At 44.6% G+C, this 24,469-nt stretch overlaps 1 protein-coding gene across 5 annotated transcripts in view; it reads right to left on the bottom strand.

Moving 5' to 3' along the window:
• Positions 1–24,469, bottom strand: part of LOC122556803 (sialic acid-binding Ig-like lectin 13) — an 89,992-nt gene that overhangs the window by 17,600 nt on the left and 47,923 nt on the right. For 3 of the 5 annotated variants that reach the window (XM_043704007.2, XM_087995484.1, XM_087995485.1), the window contains exons 5-7: positions 21,902–22,183; positions 7,435–7,716; positions 4,658–4,939 (exon numbers count right to left, since the gene is read on the bottom strand). In XM_043704007.2, coding sequence (XP_043559942.2) covers positions 4,658–4,939; positions 7,435–7,716; positions 21,902–22,183 — 846 coding nt within the window. The remainder of the gene's footprint in view (positions 1–4,657; positions 4,940–7,434; positions 7,717–21,901; positions 22,184–24,469) is intronic. The other 2 variants (XM_043704005.2, XM_087995486.1) reach the window with 2 other exon arrangements.

Raw genomic sequence — 24,469 nt, 5'->3', positions numbered from 1 at the left:
GAAAAATTAGTGCAGTAAAACCTGCTCTTGAATAGCGATAAAATTGAATCTCCAATTACTCAAAATCACCCACACAAAGACATTCAGAATGTTTGCCTTCAACTCTCAGTCCTTTGAGTGTAGGAGTTGGGAAGCCTTGTTGAGGTTGTGCAGGATATTGGTGAGTTTAGATCAGAGTGGTGCTGGAAAAGCACAGCAGGCCAGGCAGCATCCGAGGAGCAGGAAAATTGACGTTTCGAGCAAAAGCCCTTCATCAGGAATCCTGATGAAGGAACATTCCTGATGAAGGGCTTTTGCCCGAAACGTTGATTTTTCTGCTCCTCGGATGCTGCCTGGCCTGCTGTGCTTTTCCAGCACCACACTAATCTAGACTCTGATCTCCAGCATCTGCAGTCTTCATTTTCGCCTAGGACATTGGTGAGGCCTCTTCTGGCATACTGTGTCCAGTTTTGGTTGCCCAGTTATAGGAAAGATGCTCATAAGCTGGAGAAAGTTCAGAAGAAATTTACCAGTATGTTGCCGGGTATAGCAGGATTGCATTATGGAGAAAGGCTTGAGAGACTGGGACGTCTTTTATTGCAGTGCAGGAGGCTGAGAGGTGACCTTATAGAAATTCATAAAATCATGAGGGGTACGGATAGGGTTAATGTTGGTTGTCTCTTCCCCAGGATGGGAGATTTCAAGAGTAGGGGACACATTTTTAAGGTAGGCGGAGAGAGATTTAAAAAAGACATGGGGGCAATTTTCTTTTTTACACAGAGGTTGGTTTGCATGTGAAATGATTTTTCTGAGGAAATTGTGAAACTTGAAAGGGTTCAGAAAAGATTTGCAAGGATGTTGCCAGGGCTGGAGGATTTGAGCGATAAGGAGAGATTTAATAGCCTGGGGCTGTTTTCCATGGAGCATTGGAGGCTGAGGGGTGACCTTATAAAGTTTTATAAAATCATGAGGGGCATGGATGGGGTAAATAGATAAAGTCTCTTCCCTAGGGTGGAGGAGTCCAGAACTAGAGGGCATAGGTTTAGGGTGAGAGGAGAAAGATATGAAAGGGACCTACGGGGCAACTTTTTCATGCAAAGAGTGGTATGTGTATGGAATGAGCTGTTAAAGGAAGTGGTGGAGGCTGGTACAATTACAACATTTAAAAGACATTTGGAATGGTATATGAATAGGAAGGGTTTGGAGGGATAGGGGCTGGGTGCTGACAGGTGGGACTAGATTGGATTGGGATATCTGGTCGGCATGGACGAGTTGGACCAAAGGGTCTGTTTTTGTGCTGTACATCTCTATGACTCTATGACTCTCGTGGGTGTGGTTAGAATTACAATGTTTAAAAGACGTTTGGATGACTGCATGAATAGGGAAGATTTGGAGGGATATGGGTTGGGAGCAGGCAGGTGGGTATAATATATTTTGGCATTATAGTCAGCATGGACTTGTTGGATTGAAGCTGTATGGCTTTATGACTACTCGATGACTATGAGTGTAAATATAAGGATAGTTACTTAATAGTACAAAGATTGAGTTTGCCTTCGAAATGAAACATTGGCCACATTTTCTGAGGTATTGTAAGACAAGAAACCTTGGGTCACAACCAGGAAACAATGGCGCAGAAAAGGAAGTTACTTGCAACTCTGCCCTGGCACTACTCAGAGTCTGATAATGAAGGTTCGTGATTGTACTGATTGTTCTGGAAGGGGGGGATAGTGATACAGTTCTAATGTCAACTGGACTAATAATCCAGAGGCTCATAGAACCCCTACAGTGTGGAAGCAGGACATTCAGCCCATCACGTCCACACTGATCCTCCAAACAGTATCCCACCCAAAACCCTGTAACCCTGTAACCCTGTACTTCCCATGGCTAACCCACCTAATCTGCACATCCCTGAACACTGTGGGCATTTTAGCACAGCCAATTCACCTAACCTGCACATCTTTGGACTGTGGGAGAAAACCAGAGCACCCGGAGGAAACCCATTCAGACACGGGAAGAATAAACTCCACACAGACAGTCACCTGAGGCTGGAATTGAACCAGGTTCCTTGGCACTGTAAGACAGCAGTGCCAATCACTGAGTCACTGAGCCGCCCGTTAGTAACTGTAATGAATGATCAGGACAGCAAATGGAATTTGAATTAAGTTAATCCAGATTTGAAAACTAATAACATTAATAGTGGCCATGAAACAATCATTGCTTATAATAAAAACCCACCTGATACAATACTGCCTTCGGGGAAGGAAATCTGCTGTCCTCACAAACAAAGGTTTTCACTGTACGTAAGTACACATGACTACAATAAATCAAATCAAATCACCTGCTCTGACCTAAATGTGACTCTAAACCTGCAGCAATGTGGCTGACTCTTAATTGCCCTCTGAAACAGCTTAATAAGTGGCAATTAAGGATGAGCAACACATGCCCACTTTCCCAGTAGGGCTTACATCCCAGAAAAGAATAATAGCTCTCCACATCTCCAATTTATTTCACATTCTGGACTGAGCTATTGTACTTTACTGAAATAGTTTTCAGAAGTAAGAGCATCTGTAGAAAAGTACGGTTCTAATCAGTAGCTCCAACTTCTAAATGCACTGACTTCCCTTGTCTATGTGAAAGATTGATTTTTCTTCAACTGGTGTATCCATACATCTACATGTGGATTCTCCTCATACTGACCAAGGAATCAGGAAAAGGTGCATGGAACATACTTTATTTTGCATTCGCGATTGGAAACAAGTCCACTTGCTATTGTACCGAAGGAAGAGAAAACCCTAAACTGACATTAACATGCCTCCTCTAGGGCGGCACGGTGGCACAGTGGTTAGCACTGCTGCCTCACAGCGCCAGAGACCCGGGTTCAATTCCCGCCTCAGGTGACTGACTGTGTGGAGTTTGCACATTCTCCCCGTGTCTGCGTGGGTTTCCTCCGGGTGCTCCGGTTTCCTCCCACAGTCCAAAGATGTGCAGGTCAGGTGAATTGGCCATGCTAAATTGCCCGTAGTGTTAGGTAAGGGGTAAATGTAGGCGTATGGGTGGGTTGCGCTTCGGCGGGGCGGTGTGGACTTGTTGGGCCGAAGGGCCTGTTTCCACACTAAGTAATCTAATCTAACAAAAAAATGTTCAATTCACTCTATGGTATGGAATATCTTCCAGTTCTAGAATGCACCAAGATCTTTGAGATGCTCCAAACCTTTCTCTTGTTCATTCCTCCCCTTCCTTTCACCCTCCACCCGGCAGCTACATTTTCAACTGCCCAGGTCCTAAGTTCTGAGATACCGTGCGGAAACTCACCACATCATTTCCCTTCCAAGGCTGCATCTTAAAACCCATTCCTTTTACAAAGTCTATTGTCACCAACATCTTCATCATGTTGGAGGTAACGTTTGTCCAGTTACGACTCTAGATTAGATTCCCCACAGGAAACAGGCACGACAGCCCAACAAGTCCACACTGACCCTCCGAAGACCAACCCAGCCACAGACCCATTCCCCACCCCATATTTACCCCTGAATAATGCACCTCACACTATGGGACAATGTAGCGTGGCCAATTCACCCTGACCTGCACACCTTTGGAAGGTGGGAGGGAACTGGATCACCCAGCAGAAACCTAGATAGACACGGGGAGAATGTGCAAACTCCACACAGACAGCTGCCCGAGGTGGGACTTGAACCCTGGTCCCTGGTGCTGTGAGGCAGCAGTGCTAACCACTGAGCCACCATGCTGCCCCGAAAACTCTGGGTAAAGCTTTCTCCATATTAATAGTCTATGTGACTATACATTGTTCATAATTATACACGAAGAACGCCATTTGTTTTATTGTGGTCATTTGACAATAGAACCATTGGCTTCCTCACATGGCTTTGAACTAGACCTGTCCATTTGCAATCAGTAGAACCCCTTCTGAGAATGTCATAACAGGAATTTAAAATATTTTACCCTTAATGTTGCTTGATAGTCCTTAATGGTAAAATCTTTCTAATTAATCATTGAACCTCCGGGTGAGAGAAGTGAAATGATTATCCAGAAATCTCACTTCTGCTTATCATGTAGCACAGCAGTATGACTGCGGTGTCACACACACACACACACATCCATGGTGTGAATTTGCATTTGCAAATTTGTATTTACAAATACATTCTATTTTGTTCAAAAAGCACACAATCTGTCGGCAGACATTTCATAAATTCCTAATTTGGAAATAGAACCAGCCTGACTCAACAATGGGATACAGACAGACTCTAAGCTCACACCTTTAATGCATTGTCTGAGCTGAGATGTCACATTTTTTATATAAAACCTCGAGTTATCTCAGGAATGAAACTTGAAAGTAGTTCTGGGATTTACATATTGATGAATCAAAACCTGCAACCCATTCTAAGTGATTAAAAACATAACAGTTATATGACAGTGAGATCTTTTACTATACATTCCGTGTCCTATGATCCTGCCCCACCAGCTATCTGACAAAGGAGCAGTGCTCCAAAAGCTTGTACATCCAAGTAAACCTGTTGGACTGTAACCTGGTGTTAGTTTTAACTGTGTCAGAAGAGGATGAGGAATTGGTAAAGTCTGAGTTCAGCAATTATAGCATCATACAGCTTAAAACAGAGTGAACACAATCCAAAAAAAATGCTAATAACATATGTTTGCTTACATTGGACGTAGATTTCCAAATCATTCGAAGTCACATTCCCAATGTAATTTGTTGCAGTACAGCTGTAGAAACCAGAATCACTTCTAGAAATATGTTGGAAGGTCAGAGTTCCTTTCACATTACTAAGAGCTCTTGTTTGATCATTGCTTTCCTCCCTCTTGTACAAGGTATAGGTAGCTTCAGGATTGCTATTACTGGTGCACATCAAGGAGAGCGTGTCACCCTCTATAATCTCCAAGTGTGATCCATGAACTACTTGAATGGTTACGTTTTTTGGTGCATCTGGAAGTAAAATACATTGATGTCTCAAGTTCCACAGACAATTTGGCAGAGTTTATAAAATCGTGAAAGGTTTGGACAGTGCATTCATTCATCAGTTATTCAGTTGATAGATTAGGATGATCAGCAGGCAAGAATTTAAATGATGAAGGAGGAGAAATAGAATAGATTTTCGGTTGTTCATTTTTTAGTAAATAAGGATCCTCTGCAATAGGTACAGGGTGCACCTACTACCCGGATTTATGAGAGAGTTGGTGGGAATTATTAAATCCTACAATGTGGAAGCAGGTTATTTGGTTCATCGAGTCCACACCAATCCTCCAAATAGCTTCCCACTCAGATGCGCCCTTCAACCCTGTGACCCTGCGTCTCCCATGGCTAATCCACCCACCCTGCATATCCTGGACACTATGGGTAGAGGCTAGAAATATGTCAGTGAGATACTCGCTCCCTGACTCCTCAAAGCCTGACCACCATCAACAAAGCACAAGACAGGAGTGTGATGGAATACTCCCGACTTGCCCTGGATGACTGCAGCTCCAACAACATTTAAGAAGGTTGACACCATCTAGGACAAAGAAGCCTGCTGGATTGGGATTGCATCCACAAGTATCCACTCCCTCTATTACCGATACTCAGTAGCAGCAGTGTGTACTGTCTACAAGATGCACTTCAGAAAACCACCAATGACCCTCAGACAGAATCTTCCAGACCCACAACTCCTTCCATCTAGAAGGATATGGGCATATATGGGAATACCACCACCTTCAAGTTCCCCTCCAATCCACTCACCATCCTGTTCCTTCACTGTCACTGGGTCAAAATCCTGGAATTCCCTCCCTACCAGTATTGTGGGTCAACCCACAGAAGGTGGACTGCAGTGGTTCAAGAAGGCAGCTCACAACCACCTTCTCAAGGGGCAACTAGGGATGGCCAATAAATGCTGGCCCAGCCAACAACACCCACATCCTACAAATGGGCAACGTGTACCAGACTGTGGCTTTTCTCTTGCACCCAGAGCATCTCAGAAGAAATTCATCCTCTTCTTTAGGTGGTAAAAGCATTGAGACTGAGACACGCCGTGTCTATCTCAGATGCCGAGGTATCTTTGGACAGATGGTTAAGCGCAGGGGTTCTGACAACCTTTCTGGCCGTTCTGAGGGGCCCTGTATGTTTCCTCCAGCCCTGTTTGTGAGTTTACAGCTTTCACCTGGTCCATATGTTTATTCAGACCCACCTCATCGACCTGAACTTGATATGTCATGGGGCCTGACCTCATGCTGACCACCCTCTTCTCCATGTAGGGCCATTTCTACGGTTTCAGCACCAAACTTCATCCCCTGAAGCAAACTGCCTCTCTCGAGCTTAGAGGAACCTTGTGTCCGGCGTTGACATTCCTGACGCTATTTCGCCCTCCCCTCCAGGTCTGGGAAAATCAGATTTAACCTGAGTCTTCTCCCCATTGGCAACTCTGCTGGAGCTATCCCTGTAGGTGCATGGTACAATAATCAAATAGGAACGGGGACAGTTTGATGAGATATCCTACAGTATTGAAGTAGACCCTTCAGGCCAGCAGGTCCACACCGACCCTCCGAACAATAACACACCCAGACCCATTCCACTATCCTATATTTACCCCTGACTAATACACCTCACACTACAGGAAATTTAGCATGGCCAATCTATCCTAACCTGTACATCTTTGGATTGTGGGAGGAAACCGGAGCACCTGGAGGAAACCCACACAGACACAGGGAGAATGTACAAACTTCACACAGACAGTCGCCCGAGGCTGGAATCGAACCCAGGTCCCTGATGCGGTAAGGCAGCAGTACTAACCAGCAGTACTGTCAGGAGAATTACTCTTTGTTTTTCATCTGCCCAAATGTGATTTGCCCAGGATAAAAACCACATTCTCTTCAGATACTTTGAGAGCAGGATTGAACAAGTCAAACTTCCCAAATAACAGTGTGATGCCAGAAATGTTTACCCCAACTCAGAGATGACTGTTGCGAACAATCTTCTTCATCAATTTTTTTTAGCCACTGAAGTAACTCCACAGAGGCCGGTATCCCATCACCAAGTCACCCCATGTTTACACTTGGAGAGTCCTTGACACTGTCCAGCTCCCTCAGAGCCAGCTCTCAGAGTGAACAGAACCTCTGACACTCCTGTTTCTATCTGTCAGCCAGGGCTCCCTGATTGGACCAGGTTAACAGCCCCAATCAGGGAACCCATATTCTGTGTGGTCACCCGGCTGACCTTGTTTCAATCACTACATCCCTCCCCCACCTCTCTCTTTCATCTTCTGATTCAATGATCAAAGCCCATGGGGAAGGGTGGGAAAAGGTGAATTGGGGGGTTGGGGGGGGGGGGAGAGGGGGGAGTGTAGACAAGGTTTGAGAAAGGAGAGGGTGAACGTCTCTCAAGGGTAATGAGGTAATCACAGAACAAACCCAATCAAAACAATATTTTGGAAAAAACACATCATTGCTCACATTGGACTTGAATTTCCAAAGTTTTTGACTTGCTACTTCCAACATGATTTGCTGCTGTACAACTGTAGAACCCAGAGTCGCTGCTTGTAATACTCTGGAAGGATAGAGTTCGTTTTGAGCCATTAATAAGTCTTGTCTCACTGCTTTCTTCCTCCCTCTTATGCCAGCTGTACATAGCTTTAGGATTACTGTTACTGGTGCACATCAAGGAGAGCTTATCACCTTCTCTGATTGTTAATCCTGATCCTTTATCTACTCGGATTGTTACATTTTTGGGTGCATCTGAAAGTGAAAGATAATTTGTGGACTTATAACATATGTTATGGAGAACAGCGCAAATAGAATTGGCCATTACTAAGTCACATGTTGTCTGCCATATTTCATAATCCCCGCAGGAAGAGGGTCAACCTTTACCTGTTTATGTTGGAATTAGGATGTTCAATCGTATCTTACATATAGTTCGATAGAATTCGAGATTGATGTAGCTCAGCTACAGCCATGAACCCTGTGCTGCTGGGTCTGTGTAACCAATCTCACTGCACTGCTCATTCCATTGAAACCTACCAATCCTTTCTCATCTACAACATTTGTTGAATTATTTTTTGAACCTTTTCTGGTGAACCTGCTTCTACAGGCGTCTCAGATCATAATAACTTGCTGTGTAAGTGGGAGTGTCTGCATGTTCCTGCTCTTTTTAGATTAGATTAGATTCCCTACAGTGTGGAAACCAGCCATTTGACCCAACAAGTCCACACCGACCCTCTGAAGAGAAGCCCACCCAGACCTATTTCTCTGCATTTTCCCCTGACAAATGCACCTAACCCACACATCCCTGGCCACTATGGGCAATTTAGCATGGCCAATTCACCCTAACCTGCGTAATCTTGGATTGTGGGAGGAAACCGGAGCACCTGGAGGAAACCTGCACAGACATGAGGAGAATGTGCAACTCCATACAGACAGTCGCCCGAGGTGGGACTCGATCCCCGTCACTAAGACAGGAATCAAACCTGGGTCCCTGGTGCTGTGAGGCAGCAATGCCACCCAATCAATCACCATGCCACCCAGCCACCATACCATCCTGTAAATCCATATTTTATTATTTACCAATCCTTCTGCCACGGGGAACACAATTTTGGGTTCACTCGACCAAATCCTTCATGATCTTGAATATTTCTCTCAAATCTCGCCTCAAAATGCTTTGGTCTAAGGATTACAGCTCCAACATCTCTTGCTTTGTTCCATAAATAAGATTATCTCTAACCCTGTCTATCTTTATCAAGGTCATTAAAGTATTTCAAAGAAACAGATATCCTATCATTCCATGAAAGATTAAAAGCACATCCCTGTGCAGTCTGAGAAACACCACTTCATGCCACTACCATTCAGTGATGTTGTTACACAGCGTTGGAACAGGTGGGACTTGAACGCAGGTCTCTTTGGTCTGGGGGAGGGACACTCCCACTCAACTGCAAGAAGGCCCCTTTTTTTATTTAGCTTATTTTCCAAATCAACCTTATCAGAGATACTATCACACACCTCTGGAGCCGATAGGACTTAAACCTGGGGCTCCTGATGCAGGGGTAGGGACACTGCCACCACACCACAAAAGGAGTCACCACTGTTGGCATATAAAGGTCACAGGGCAGCATTAATTGTCCATCCCTAATTGGCTCAATCGTGTCTCTTCAACAATTGGAGCTCATCTACACAGCAAGAAGTTCAAGGATTTTTGCAAAGTGACTGTGAGGGGACACGTCAGGCTGCTGTCCGAAATGGAGGGGAACTTGCGGTTGGCAGTGTTTCGGCTCATCTGTGTTCTGAGGATGCAAACTTTAACTCTTATTTCTCTCCGTAGATGCTGCCAGGCCTGCTGAGATTTTCCAGCAATTTCTGCTTTCGTTACCATTCATCTGCCCTTGTTTACCTTTTCTATCGAGGTCTCATGTTTGGAAAATGCTTTTACCAAATCCGTTTTACACATGTCATGCCGTGGAGGCAGGCAGTGAGTGATCCTAAATCATTTAATTAAAACAATATCCTCTAAAATTTTCTTTAAAACTGCACACTTTCTTGGCCAACAATATGGATGGCACTGATCACATGATGCCAGTTGACTACAATTTCTGGAAAGCTCCGACCTGCAATTACCACGACAACAAACATGAACTAACCATCCAGGGAATGTGACCCACTTTGTATTGTATGACTAGTCCAACACAAATGGCTTGTAGATGTGACGTCTACTCCAGCCAATTCTGAACAAAGGGGACCATCAAACCCCATCAGTGTTTACATTAATGTAGATATCACCAGAACTATTTCGGTAAATCAGTGGTTCCTCATGAGGGATCATTAAAACCATTTCACTGATTATGTATCTCCTCATTAAGCTTCAGCCACATGGCTGAAAGTGTTGGTTTGCTTGAATTGCTTTGAACTACAGAGCTTTGACTTTTGGGGCTCAGTCAAGCTCGAAACATCTAAAGATTAAGCAGATTTGAAAAGTGTGGCGTTGGGAAAGCACAGTAGGTCAGACAGCATCCGAGGAGCAGGGAGGTCAACGTTTCAGGCATAAGAGTAAGCAGTTCCAGAATTAACAGAAATTCTTGATCCCAGTGTCCTTAAAGTTTGATTTCTGAAAAGAAAACTATGTTTCAGTTGCACAGTGGATTAATTTCCAGTTTACCATGATGACTCCTTTACCAACAATTCAACTACGTCTCAGCTCCAATGAAAAAGACAGAAAGACCATCACTGACTTTCTCGGCTTTCTAACTCAGTTGAACTATTTCTGATATCTTTACTCTAAATAATTTGTAACAACTCTTCTTTCCTTCCTCTTTCCTTTCTTTGCTGAATGCAAGTATGTGTGAATGTGCTGCAAACCACTTTCCCTGGGTTTTGTTGCAGAAATAAACCTTGCATCGTTTTCACCCACAATAGTTTGCTGTCAATCATCAGGTTGGACTGAAGGGTCTATTTCTGTGCTGTACAGCTCTATGATTCAATGACTCCATGTTAAATTAGACTCCCCGTGTTGTAGGGATACCAACCACAAACAATTCTTCAAAGGGAAAAGCAAGTAAATGAATAAAGTTTGTAAAGTCAATTCCTGCCACAGAAAGGTGGACAGGAAAAGTAATTTATTTTAGCTCTCTCTCTTTTCTCTGTCACACAAGATCAAAGTTAAAAATCACACAACAACAGGTTATAGTCTAACAGGACTGTTGGACTATAACCAGGTGTTTTGTGATTTTTAACTTTGTCCATCCCAGTCCAAGACCGGCTCCTCCAATCAATGCTTTTCATCAGCATTTTATAAACAACCTCATTCAACCCAATTGCAAGATTACAATTAAAAATTCCAAGCTGATTGTCATTTATTGATTTCTTAGTCTATCATTTTTTTTCTGGATTATTATCTCTGAGAAATCCCTGTAACCTGACTGACTTGTCCTCCTTCTGAAATGGGAGGAACCATTTCCAACCATTCAATCCTCTGAGACCTGTCCCATATGCAAGGGTGGTTGGAAATTTTGGGACAATGTTTACCCTGACATAAATAATAAATAAGGGTATATCTCAGCTGGAATTGGTGACTTTTCTTTGTATTTCCGTTTCGACAATGTTTTGAGCCAATATGGCAAAAAGCTAGAAACAGTGGTTCAAAGTGACTTGGAGGTCTGGGTATTTGAATCATTAAACTGTCACAAAGTGATGCAGAAACCAATCAAAAAGGCTCATAGAATACAAGGCCCTCTTATCCAGATTACTGGAAGGCAAAAACATAGAAGTCAAGCTTCAGCATTACAAGTTTGAGAAAAGGCAATGGAAGAGGCTTTAACACTAGATTACTGACCTGAGGTAATGTTCTGAGGACCAGTGTTCAAACCTAGCTGTGGCAGATGGTTGGATTGGATTTTAATAATAATCTAGGAAATTCCAGTCCAATGATGACTGCAAAGCCATTGCTGATTGGCAGGAAAATTCCATCTGGGTCACCAACGTCCTTGAAAGAAGGAAGCTTCTGGCCTCCATATGACCCCAAACCCACAGCGATACGGTTGACTCTTAACTGATGTCTGGCCTAGCCAGCAATGCTTGTGTCCTGTGTGTTTTTTTAACAAAAGCTACAATACCCTGAGCAGGACTTGCTACAACCTTGGCAATGACATTAAGACTTCAGAGGGAGTGCACTTCTGATGCATTCAGAATAGCACCTGGACTCCAAGGGTTATTGGATAAGATTATGCAAATTAACATCACTTTCTCTAAAATTTAATTCACTTCAATCACTTGGTTGACTCTCAACTGCCCTCTGGGCAATTAGGGATGGGCAATGAATGTTGGCCTGGTCAGTGACATCCTCACCCTCAAAATGAATATAAAAAAATCAAACTGAGTGATACGATTGAAGATTCCATGTCATTAACACAAATAGATAGGGGAGATAGAAACTAATCCTGTTACTTGAGGAATATTGGACTGGGGGGTTAAAGTTTAAAATGTGGCCCAGTCCAAAGATATGCAGGTCAGGGTGAATTGGCCGTGCTAAATTGCCCATAGTGTCAGGTGCATTAATCAGAGGGAAATGGGTCTGGGTGGGTTACTCTTTGGAGGGTTGGTGTGGACTTGTTGGGCTGAAGGGCCCATTTCCACACTGTAGGGAATCTAATCTAACCTTATCAAGAGGGAGGGCAGCACTATCCCCCACCCAGTGTGACAAGAGCAATGGTAGGTTTGGTGATAACAGTGAGGTTTGAAAAAGAACCAGATTGTCAACGTTGAGAAAAGATTTCCTGATCGTTTCCCCTCAAGCCTTAAATGGCAACTTCAGAATCTCACCCTTGAGTGACAATTGCTTGTTCCCTTTCCTCATGCTTTTGTAACTCATTCAAGCCAACTTATTTCCTTCCCTGTTTACATCTCATTTCCATTTCGTCTCTTTATTGGGAGACCAGACCCCACCAATTCCTCACAGGTGAACTGTCTGGGTACCTAGTGTCTACAGCCCACTGAGTGCTGATCCTGGTCAGCAGCCGACTGCTTCTCCGTAACATTGTCCCCTTATGCTGCATGGCCACTATCCTCATCAATACAAGTCAGCATTTGTAAACCACCAGCCTCAGCCCATCTTCATGACTGCTTTCAGACCAACTTAGACACCATTCAGCTCTTCACCACTTCAACAGACACCTGAGGCTAATCAGGAGGGCAAACTTTGGTATTTATTGCTGAAAGGATAGAGGATAAAAGTAGGGAAGAGTTACTGTAATAGCACAAGGCATTAGAGAGACCACACCTTGAGTTCTGTGCACAAGTCTGGTTCCCTTACTTGAAGACAGGTAGAGTTACGTTGGAATAGCTCAGAGGAGGTCAGATTCATAAACCGTACAGATCTGAAGGCTATGAAAAAGAAGATTAAGGAAAGAAACTAATATTATGCAATAAATTGGCAGTTTTAGCAGTTTTTGTTTTCCAAGTTTCAGGAAGAGAAAGTAGCATTCAGAGATTGCAGAACTCAGCTGAAAGGGAACAAGATTGCTGTCATGCCAACTAAAGAACGAGCTTTTAATTGGAGATGGGAGTGTCCAGTCACAGAGCTTTGAGTATCTCTGAGGCTGCGGCTGAAGATCATCTTACTGCTGTGTGGATTCAAACTGCTCCCAATAGTTCATGCATCATGTAACATAGGTTTACTTTCTCTCTCACATAATAAATCTTTATACACTTTTCTTAAAAGTATGTTGGCAGCCTCTTATGAATATAATCAGTGACTGACCATTGTAGTCATGAAAAGAGACCCTTCACTCCAACTCGTCCCTGCCAACCAGATATCCCAACCCAATCTAGTCCCATTTGCCAGCATTTGGCCCATATCCCTCTAAACCCTTCCTGACCATGTACATATCCAGATGCCTTTTAAATGCTGTCATTACACCAGCCTCCACCACTTCCCCTGGCAGCTCATTCCATACATGCGCCACCTTTGCTTGAAATAGTAACCCCTTAGGTCCCTTTTAAATGTTTCCCCGCTCACCTTAAACCTACACCATCTAGTTTTGGACTTTCCTAGCTTGTGGAAAAGACCTTGGGTATTGATCCTTTCTATGCCTCTCATGATTTTATAAACCTCTATAAGGCCACCCCCAGCCGCCAAGGCTCCAGGGAAAACAGCTCCAGCCTATTCATCCTCTCCCTGTAGCTCAAACACACCAATCCTGGCAACATCCTTGTAACCTTTTTCTGATCCCTTTCAAGTTTCACAACATCACCTTTACCAAAAGGCACAATATTGTTAATGGTCTGTCAAGCCAGGTCTCACTCTAGCATCTGTCTTGTCCAGTACTCACACTAACTGGGACCATAATAACTGAGATTGTTGTTACTGTGATCAGGGGCAAGCAAAGTCAATGGCTGAGGAGGAAATTGGGAGCTTTGGAATGGAATTGTGGAAATATATCTCAGCATTTTTGACCTCGACATAGAAAGACAGTATGTGCACTGAGGGCTTGGGGACTTCCCAATGTCATGGGCTCTGGGGCTAAAGTGAACACATCAATTATTATATAATGAGACCGAGTAAAAATTAGCGGTGTGGGTCGCAGTTTGAAAGATCATCTGTGTCACAGTGACAAGAACAGGAAAGAGAGTGTGAGGACTGAGATGGGGGTGATCCATGGGTCACAGGGAAAGCCTGCAAGTGACTCCCTCACATTAACACAAAGTTGAAACCTTGCCTCGTCAGGTCGAGAGTCAACTGGTAAAGGAATGGAATAAGTTACAATTCTTTTCTTTGAGAATGGAGCAATTATCTTTCATTTTGAGGCCTTGCTGGGGACAATTGCAATAATCATTGCTCCCATTGATTCTGTAATGCCTTCAATTTGCACTTTCTCAACATGTCATTTGCCTTCCAAGAATGCAGACCGGAAATTACTGCCTTAAGCAATCATAGAGTGTTGCATTTCCCACCAAATTGTCACTAAATAAGGAACTTAACAGTGTGGCATGAAGTTTCCATTTCATAACCATATTCCATAGTAAGTTCTTAAAGTGAGTACTTTGCAGCTGCCAATTTGTCACATTGAAATGTAAACGTGTGAGAACATCAGCCGTAATGTGGGAGAGAAGTTTTTTATGTGTTGCAGGAGTGGGGTATATTTTGTGGTGGCTTACTGACAGAAGTCCACTCACAATGTGGCATTGTCACTCCGGCTTTGTAACCAGATCCATTCGCATTACTCAGGGTTCCTTACTCCACATTGCACCGTGTGACGGCATAGCATGAGGCTTCACTATGATGGATATGAGGACACAGGAACACCTTCAATGAGACTGAGCTATCTTTCTGACCTTCCTGATGGATTATCTGCTCAGAACTTTCACACAGGGAACACTGTCACTGGAGTCATTGTTAATTTTAAGAAACAGCCAGTGATTACAGAGGGAACTCAATTATCTGAAGCACACAGGCAGGGAGCATTTCGCTCGGTTAATCAATGCCAGATAATTGAGGTTCCTCTGTACTACTTTGCCAAGCGAAAGTGGATACTGCAAATGCTGGAGATTAGAATCAAGATAAGAGTGGTGCTGGAAAAGCACAGCAGGTCAGGCAGCAACCGAGGAGCAGGAAAATTTACCTTTTTGGGGAAAAACCCTTTATCACGAATGAGCTCATTCCCGATGAAGAGCTTTTGTCTAAAACATTGATTTTCCTGCTCCTCTAATTCTGTTTGACATACTGTGCTTTTCCAGCACCACTCTAATCTTGTCACTACTTTGCCAGCACAACATCCAAGAGCTGCCACACAGGAGAAGTGCCAAAAAAAAATCAAGTGATGAGCTCCATGGTCTATCACTGTCTGAAACATAATACATCAGACATTAAGGCCACCTTCACTGAACTTTGCACTCTGCTGGTGGAGGACTTGTGCTCTGAAGGATTGGGTAGTAATGTTGCTCCATCAACAACCTACACAGTTTATAAACAGAAAAGCCTTCCACTCAATAAATGTGCAAGTAATTTGTGACCATCAATGCTGAATCTGTGCCTGGGAGCGGCTGTAGTTTTTACACAATGGACAACGCACAGGATCTTGCTTCCACCCAAGTTTGCGAGCCACAAGAACACAGAACATAAGGAATTGGAGCAGGTGTAGCCCTTTCGAACCTGCCTCCGCCATTCAATAAGATCATGGCTAATCTTTTCATGGCCTCAGCTCCACTTAGCCATCCCCTCACCATAACCCTTAATTCCTTTACGCTTCAAATATCTATCTATCTTTGCCTTAAAACATTCAATGAGGTTTCCTCAACTGCTTCACTGGGCAGGGAATGCCACAGATTCACAACCCTTTGGGTGAAGAAGTTCCTCCTCAACTCAGTCCTCAATCTGCTCCCCCTTATTTTGAGGCTATGCCCCCGAGTTCCAAATACAGGGTGCATCGACTATCCGGATTTATGAGAGAGTTGGTAGTAATTATTAGATCCTACAATGTGGAAGCATTCTATTTGGTCCATTGAGTCCACACCAATCCTCCAAACAGCTTCCCACTCAGATGCACCCTTCAACCCTGTAACCCTGCGTTTCCCATGGAATATCCACCCACCCTGCATATCCTGGACACTATGGGTAGAGGCTAGGAATACGTCAGTGAGATACTCGCTCCCTGACTCCTCAAAGCCTCCCTGACGTCTACAAAGCACAACTCAGGAGTGTGATGGAATACTCCCCACTTGCCCTGGATGACTGCAGCTCCAAAAACATTCAAGAAGCTTGAGACCATCTAGGACAAAGAAGCCTGTTTGATTGGCACCACACCCACAAGTATCCACTCCCTCTATCACCGATACTCAGTAGCAGCAGTGTGTACTGTCTACAAGATGCACTGCAGAAAGCCACCAGTGACCCTCAGACAGCATCTTCCAGACCCACAACTCCTTCCATCTAGAAGGACAAGGGCATATATGGGAATACCACCACTTTCAATTTCCCCTCCAAGCCACTCCCATCCTGGCTTGGAAATATATTGCTGTTCCTTCACTGTCACTGGGTCAAAATCCTGGGATTCCCTCCCTCCCAGTATTGTGGGTCAACCCAAAGCAGGTGGACTGCAGTGGTTCAAGAAGGCAGCTCACTCCCACCTTCTCAGGGGTCATCTAGGGATGGGCAATAAATGCTGGCCCAGCCAGCGCTGCCCACATCCTACAAACGAATAAACAACTAAAAAAATCTCGGCCGATCCACCTAACCTGAACATCTTTGGACTGTGGGAGGAAACCGGAGCACCTGGAGGAAACTCACACAGTCACGGGGAGAATGTGCAAACTCCAGGTGCACTGCACATAGCAGACTGATGGACGACACACTGCATTGACTCCAATGCACTGCAATTACTGAAGGTAAGATAAAGACCTTTATAATGGAATAACACGTTGTGAGATCACCTAACTGTCTTAGACAAATACTGCCCTTTCTGGGCTCTGTGCATCAAAGCAACACAGGTGTTTTCTTCTCTCTTGTCTCATGTATAAATACATTCGACGTTACAACTGATAACATCAGTAATACCTTACAATCCTCAGTACACCTCCAATTCATTTTTATGCATTAATGATTATACTTTTAGAAGTATGTGAAAATTGGAAATGAATTGTCTTTTTTATGACAGCTAATACAGAATTATTGATTTTAGATCAAGACTTACCACACAAGATGTTCTTTCTCTCTCTCTCATTCTAATTCTCTCCACCTTGAAATAACTCCACAGGGGTCAGTATCCCATCACCAAGTCACCCTTTATTTACAGGTGCATAGCACTTGGCGCTGGTCTATTTTCCTCAGAGACAGCTCTCAGAGTGAACAGAACCTCTGGCACTCCTGCTTATATCTGTCAGCCAGGGCTCCCTGATTGGACCAGGTTAACAGCCCCAATCAGGGAACTCATACTCTATGAGGTCCACCTGGCTGACCTTGCTACAATCACTGCCCCCTCCCCCTCTAGCCCCACTTGGAGCATTTTCACACTGGGTCCGGGAGCTCCTGTCGCTCTGCCTCAGATACGGGCGATGTGTACCAGACTGTGGCTTTTCTCTTGTGCCCAGAGCATCTCGGAAGAAACTCATCCTCAGCTTCAGGTGGTAAATGCATTGAGGCTGAGACACCTGCCGTGTCTACCTCATACGCCAAGGTATCTTTGGACAGATGGTTAAGCGCATGGGCTCTGACAACCTTTCTGGCCGTTCTGAGGGGCCGGGTATGTTTCCTCCTGCCCTGTTTGTGAGTTTGCAGCTTTCACCTGGCCCATATGTTTATTCAGGCCCACCTCACCGACCCGAACTTAATATGTGATGGGGCCTGATCTCATGCTGACCACGCTCTTCTCCATGCAGGGCCATTTCCACAGTTTCAGCACCACACTTCATCCCCTGAAGTAAATTGCCTCTCTCGAGCTTAGAGGAACTTTGTGTCCGGCGTTGACGCTATTTCACCTTCCCCTCCAGGTCTGGGAAAATCAGATTTAACCTGGGTCTTCTCCCCATTGGTAACTCTGCTGGAGCTATCCTTGTAGTTGCATGGTCCAATAATCAAATAGGAACCTGGACAGTTTGATTAGAATCCCTACAGTGGGGAAACAGGCCCTTCAGCCCAACAAGTCCACACCGATCCTCCGAACAGTAACCCACCCAGACCCATTCCCCTATCCTAGATTTACCCCTGACTAATGCACGAAATACTGTTGGCAATTTTGCATGGCCAATCCACCCGAACCTGCACATCTTTGGATTTTGGGAGGAAACCGGAGCACCTGGAGGAAACCCACGCAGACACGGGGAAATGTGCAAGCGCCACACAGACAGTCGCCCGAGGCTGGAATCGAACCCAGGTCCCTCGGGCGGTGAGACAGCAGTACTAACCACTGAGCTGCTGTGCTGCGGTTTCTAGTGAAGCTGTCAGCTGTTTCTTTCAGCCTGCCTTCAAAGTTTGGACTACTCTTTTTGACAGCTCATTGGATGGTATGGAGCTGAACTTGTATATCGGGTACCATTCGACTTTAGGAAATACTCAAATTCCATGCTTGTCCATCACTTTCGGGGCCGCACATATTGCAATAGATACTCACAGCTTTTTTTTAAATCACCAGCCTAGAGTTTGACGAATGAACACTATTCACTTCCAACCACAATGACTCAGAACATTGAGCCCATAGAAATGTTGGCATAGTCAATGTATTTCCGAGTCCAGGGTTTACCCAGCCATCCCTATGAATGTGAGGAAGCTTCTGGCAGTCAGTTTCTGTCCTTGTCATCACTCTGGGCACAGGAAAGTTTAAGACCAGAATGGACCCTTCCAGGGGAGGGATCACCAGTGATGTATCCACCAGCAGAAGGCAGCTGAAGGCTTCCGCATTCGCCACTTGGTCTTGAATACTAGACGATATTCCAACCGGCAATTGTACACACTTAGAATGAGAGCCACTGCTGAATTTGACCTGAAACTATGGGTGACGCTGTCTTGTCCTCTTGGTATCGCCCTGGCAGGGAGTTGTGCTCAGTCGCTATTACAGACTTACGTTCATCAAGTTACTGATGGAACTTTCTCACAGTCAACCCTTCCTTCTCTACCTGGGCATATTTGCACTCTGCATCAGCCAAAGTCCTGGAAGCATGCACTATTGGGCTTTCTTCTCTGTTGGGCCGTTTGTGAGCCAACACTACCCCAGTACTGTAAAGGGAGGCATCGCAAGTCAGCACGGGATCATAAAGTACCACCACCTTAGACAATGATTCCTGCTTTTTCACTTCCCTAAAGGCTATGTCTTAGCCACGAGAACATTTCTAAGGCTGACCCTTTTTCAATTGCAGGTGGAAGAGTGTCAGGATGGAGGCAAGGCTACATAATGAATTTTCCATAATAATTCATCAATCCAAGGAAAGGCCTCAGCTGCGTTACAGCTGTGGGAGCCGGGACACCTTTCATTGTCCTCACTTTATCTTCCAACTGATGTAACCTGATCTTATCAACTCTGTAGCCCATGTAGATCACTTCTAGTGCCCGGAGCACTCATTGTTCCCTTCTAATCCGTAAGCCCACCTTGGAGAAACACCTAACCAGAATGTTCAGTTTTCCATGTGCTCTTTGTTCGTCTTCCCTGTTCATAGCAGGTCATCTGGGTAAATGGGCTAGCCCTTCTAAAATGTTCTCCATGATGCACTGGAAAAGGGCACAGGCAGGTGATACCCCAAATGACAGCCTTGTGCATTGGTACAAACCCTCCTGAGTATTAATTGTAGCACACTTCTGGGAATCCTCATCTAACCGCAACTGCACATACACACAGCTCACTCCTAGGTTCAGGAAGGACAGCACCCGTGACCCCCCCACCTCACTGACACCCCCCCCCCCAGCCAACCCCATTGTGTGTAACTCCTCTGTGTGAGAAATTGGGTATTGATCCAGCTATGAGAAAGGATTTAACATTTGCTTTAAAATCCCTTCCAAGTCGAACTGACCCATCAGGCTTCACAATCGGTAGGACCGGTGAGGCCCAATCTCAAATTGGACTGGTTTGATGATTCCTTCACATTCCAGCCTCATGACATCTGTGTCTCCTTTTGCCCCAAAGGCAAATGGCACTGGGTGAGCCTGGGAAGATCATGGGATTGCTCCTGGTTAACATGCAAGTTGGCCTTGACTCCTTTGATAGTTCCTACACCCTCCTGAAAATCTTCCGGATATTTATTTAGGACTTCACTCAGCAGCCATTTTCTAATCAAAACATATTGAGTCAATCAAGGTAAATCTTTCTCAATAAATTTCACCCCATCAGGCTTGGGCTGAAGCTTTTAGTGTAATCAGTTGGATCTGAACCAGCGCTTCTCACAAGAGACCGGAACAGAAGGTGTACCCTGAGTCTGTTGAGGTTCCTCAGTAAAGGTCCACAGTCTAGCTGAGGTCTTGTGCAAACATAAGGGTTGGAGCCCAGATCGAATTTTGTTAAAGATTGGTTTTGTGATCACTGATACAACTTCCATTACAATTGGGGGACCGTTTAACCAGATGTTTATTTTGATTGGTTCTGATCTGGATGTTGCTGAGCAGTTTAACTGTTCCAAACCTTGTGCAGATATACTTTCCAGGGTGTGCACTCTCCTGTATACCGGCCTGTGAGTTCCCTTATTCCATTCAGATCTAGTGGGATTCTTTTGCTGTCTCAAGTCTGCATTCTGGCGGCAAATATGGTTTGCCAGCCCAGATCCTGAAGCAAATTTTAATCATTTGGCTGAACCTTGGCTTTGTTTTGGGGTGTTGCTGTGGGCTGATCTCGAGTCCCTCTGTTCAAGATAAGTCCTGAGGGAGACTGTACAACTGCCTTCACTCAGGTGGTGTTCCCCAAGCTCAGTCAGACTGGTGAGGGTGACCACTTCCACCGACATAACCTGTAACACATACACTCCACTTGCTGCATTTTCCAATGATAAAGCCAGTTGTAGTGCCTGTCTGAAGTCCAGTTGGGCTTCAGCTAATAATTACATCATTAATTCCACAAGCCAAATGGTCTCTCGGTGTCTCACTAAGTGTTAAACCAAATTCACAAGGCTCTGCCAGTTGTCTTAGCCTCATCAAAAATCGCGATGCAATTCCCCCAGCTCTCAAACTGCCGAATAAAACTGATAACATGACTGAATCAGAGGAGGCTTGGGGTCATAATATTCCTTAGCTAAATCTATCAATTCTTGAAAGGTTTTTAATGTCTGGTGCCTCAGGGAAAGTAAGGCTCCTAAAAACTGAAAGGGCTGCGGGTCCACAAGTTGTCAGGAGAATTACTCATTGTTTTTCATCTGCCCCAATGTGATTTGCCTGGAATAAAAAAAAAACACATTCTATCCACATACTTCGAGACCAGGGTGGAACAAGTCAAGCTTCCCAAGTAAGAGCGTGATGCCAGAAATGCTTATCCCAACTCAGAGACGACAGTTGCGAGCAATCTTCTTCAGCAGCGTATCATTTTCTCTCTCATCACCACTGCAAAAACTCCACTGGGGCCAGTATCCAAACACCAAGACACCCTGTATTTACACTTGGAGAGTCCATGACACTGCTCCAGCTCTCTCAGAGCCAACTCTCAGAGTGAACAGAACCTCTGGCACTCATGCTTCTATCTGTCAGTCAAGGCTCCCTGATTGGACCAGGTTAACAGCCCCAATCAGGGAACTCAGATTCTATGAGGTTCACCAGGCTGACCTTGTTTCAATCACTACATTCCTCCCCCACCTCTCTCTTTCATCCTCTGATTCAATGGTCAAAGCCCATGGGGAAGGGTGGGAAAAGGTGAATTAGGGGAAGGTGTGTAGACAAGGTTTGAGAAAGGAGAGGGTGAACGTCTCTCAAGGGCAATGAGGTAATCACAGAACAAACCCAATCAAAACAATGTTTAAAAAAAAACACATCGTTACTCACATTGGACTTGAATTTCCAAAGTTTCTGACTTGTTACTTCCAACATGATTTGCTGCTGTACAACTGTAGAACCCAGAGTCGCTGCTTGTAATACTCTGGAAGGATAGAGTTCCTTTTGAGCCATTAATAAGTCTTGTCTCACTGCTTTCTTCCTCCCTCTTATGCCAGCTGTACATAGCTTCAGGATTACTGTTACTGGTGCACATCAAGGAGAGCTTATCACCTTCTCTGATTGTTAATCCTGATCCTTTATCTACTCGGATTGTTACATTTTTGGGTGCATCTGAAAGTGAAAGATAATTTATGGACTTATAACATATATTATGGAGAACAGCGCAAATAGAATTGGCCATTACTAAGTCACATGTTGTCTGCCATATTTCATAATCCCTGCAGGAAGTGGGTCAACCTTTACCTGTTTATGTTGGAATTAGGATGTTCAATCGTATCTTACATATAGGTTGATAGAATTATAGGTTGATGTAACTCAGCTACAGCCATGAACCCTGTGCTGCTGGATCTGTGTAACCAATCTCACTGCACTGCTCATTCCATTGAAACCTACCAATCCTTTCTCATCTACAACATTTGTTGAGTTATTTTTTGAACCTTTTCTGGTGAACCTGCTTCTACAGGCATTTCAGATCATAATAACTTGCTGTGTAAGTGGGAGTGTCTGCATGTTCCTGCTCTTTTTAGATTAGATTAGATTCCCTACAGTGTATGTTTGCCATCCTCCAGTCTTCCGGCACCTCACCTGTGACTATCCATGATACAAATATCTCAGCAAGACCGTCCGAAGAGTAGCTCACACAGATCCATTTCTCTGCATTGACTCCTGACTAACGCACCTAACCCTACATCCCTGGATTATTATGGGCGATTTAGCATGGCCAAATCACCCCAACCTGCACATCTTTGGACTGTGGGAGGAAACCCACGCAGACATTAGGAGAATGTGCCAACTCCACATCGACAGTCACTGAGGGGCGAATCGAACCCCAGTCTCTGGTGCTGTAAGGCAGCCAATGCCACCCACTCAATCACCATGCCGCCCAGCCACCATGCCACCCTGTAAATCGTATTTTTAAATTTACCAATCCTTCTTCCATGGGGAACACAATCTTTGTGTTCACTCTACCAAATCCTTCATGATCTAGAATATTTCTCTCAAATCTCGCCTCAATGTTCTTTGGTGTAAGGACTTTGGTCCAAAGGGTTTTTACAAATATATTAAGGACAAAAGGGTAACTAGGGAGAGAATAGGGCCCCTCAAAGATCAGCAAGGCAGCCTTTGTGTGGAGCCTCAGAAAATGGGGGAGACACTAAATGAATATTTTGCATCAGTATTTACTGTGGAAAAGGAAATGGAAGCTATAGACTGTAGGGAAATAGATGGTGACATCTTGCAAAATGTCCTACAGAGGAGCAGGTGTCGGATGTCTTGAAACGGTTAAAAGTGGACCTGATCATGTGTACCCCGAGAACTCTGTGGGAAGCTGGAGAAGTGATTGCTGGGCCTCTTGCTGAGATATTTGTATCATCGATAGTCACAGGTGAGGTGCCGAAAGACTGGAGGTTGGCAAACGTGGTGCCACTATTTAACAAGGGCGGCAAAGACAAGCCAGGGAACTATAGACCGGTGAGCCTGACCTCGGTGGTGGGCAAGTTGTTGAAGGGAATCCTAAGGGACAGGATGTACATGTATTTGGAAAGGCAAGGACTGATTAGGGATAGTCAACATGGCTTTGTACATGGGAAATCATATCCAACAAATTTGCTTGAGCTTTTTGAAGAAGAAACACAGAAGATTGATGAGGGCAGAGCAGTAGATGTGATCTATATGGACTTCAGTAAGGCGTTCGACAAGGTTCCCCAGGGGAGACTGATTAGCAAGGTTAGATCTCATGGAACACAGGGAGAACTAGCCATTTGGATACAGAACTGGCTCAAAGGGAGAAGACAGAGGGTAGTGGTGGAGGGTTGTTTTTCAGACTGGAGGCCTGTGACCAGTGGAGTGCCACAAGGATCGGTGCTGGGCCCTCTACTTTTTGTCATTTATATAAATGATTTGGGTGTGAGCATAAGAGGTACAGTTAGTAAGTTTGCAGATGACAACAAAATTGGAGGTGCAGTGGACAGCAAAGAGGGTTCCTGAAGAAGGGCTCATGCCCGAAATGTCAATTCTCCTGCTCCTTGAATGCTGCCTGACCTGCTGCGCTTTTCCAGCAACACATTTTCAGCGAAGAGGGTTACTTCAGATTACAACAGGATCTGGACCAGATGGGCCAATGGGCTGAGAAGTGGCAAATAGAGTTTAATTCAGATAAATGCGAGGTGCTGCATTTTGGGAAAGCAAATCTTAGCAGGACTTATACACTTAATGGTAAGGTCTTAGGGAGTGTTGCTGAACAAAGAGACCTTGGAGTGCAGGTTCATAGCTCCTTGAAAGTGGAGTCACAGGGAGATAGGATAGTGAAGAAGGTATTTGGTATGCTTTCGTTTATTGGTCAGAGTATTGAGTACAGGAGTTGGGAGGTCATGGTACAGCTGTACAGGACATTGGTTA

This window comes from Chiloscyllium plagiosum, unplaced genomic scaffold, assembly GCF_037043375.1.
Source record: "Chiloscyllium plagiosum isolate Xiang-an unplaced genomic scaffold, Cpla_swu_hap1 HiC_scaffold_16, whole genome shotgun sequence".
In the NCBI taxonomy this organism is placed as follows: domain Eukaryota; kingdom Metazoa; phylum Chordata; class Chondrichthyes; order Orectolobiformes; family Hemiscylliidae; genus Chiloscyllium; species Chiloscyllium plagiosum.
This window is presented reverse-complemented; position numbering and strand designations above follow the sequence as displayed.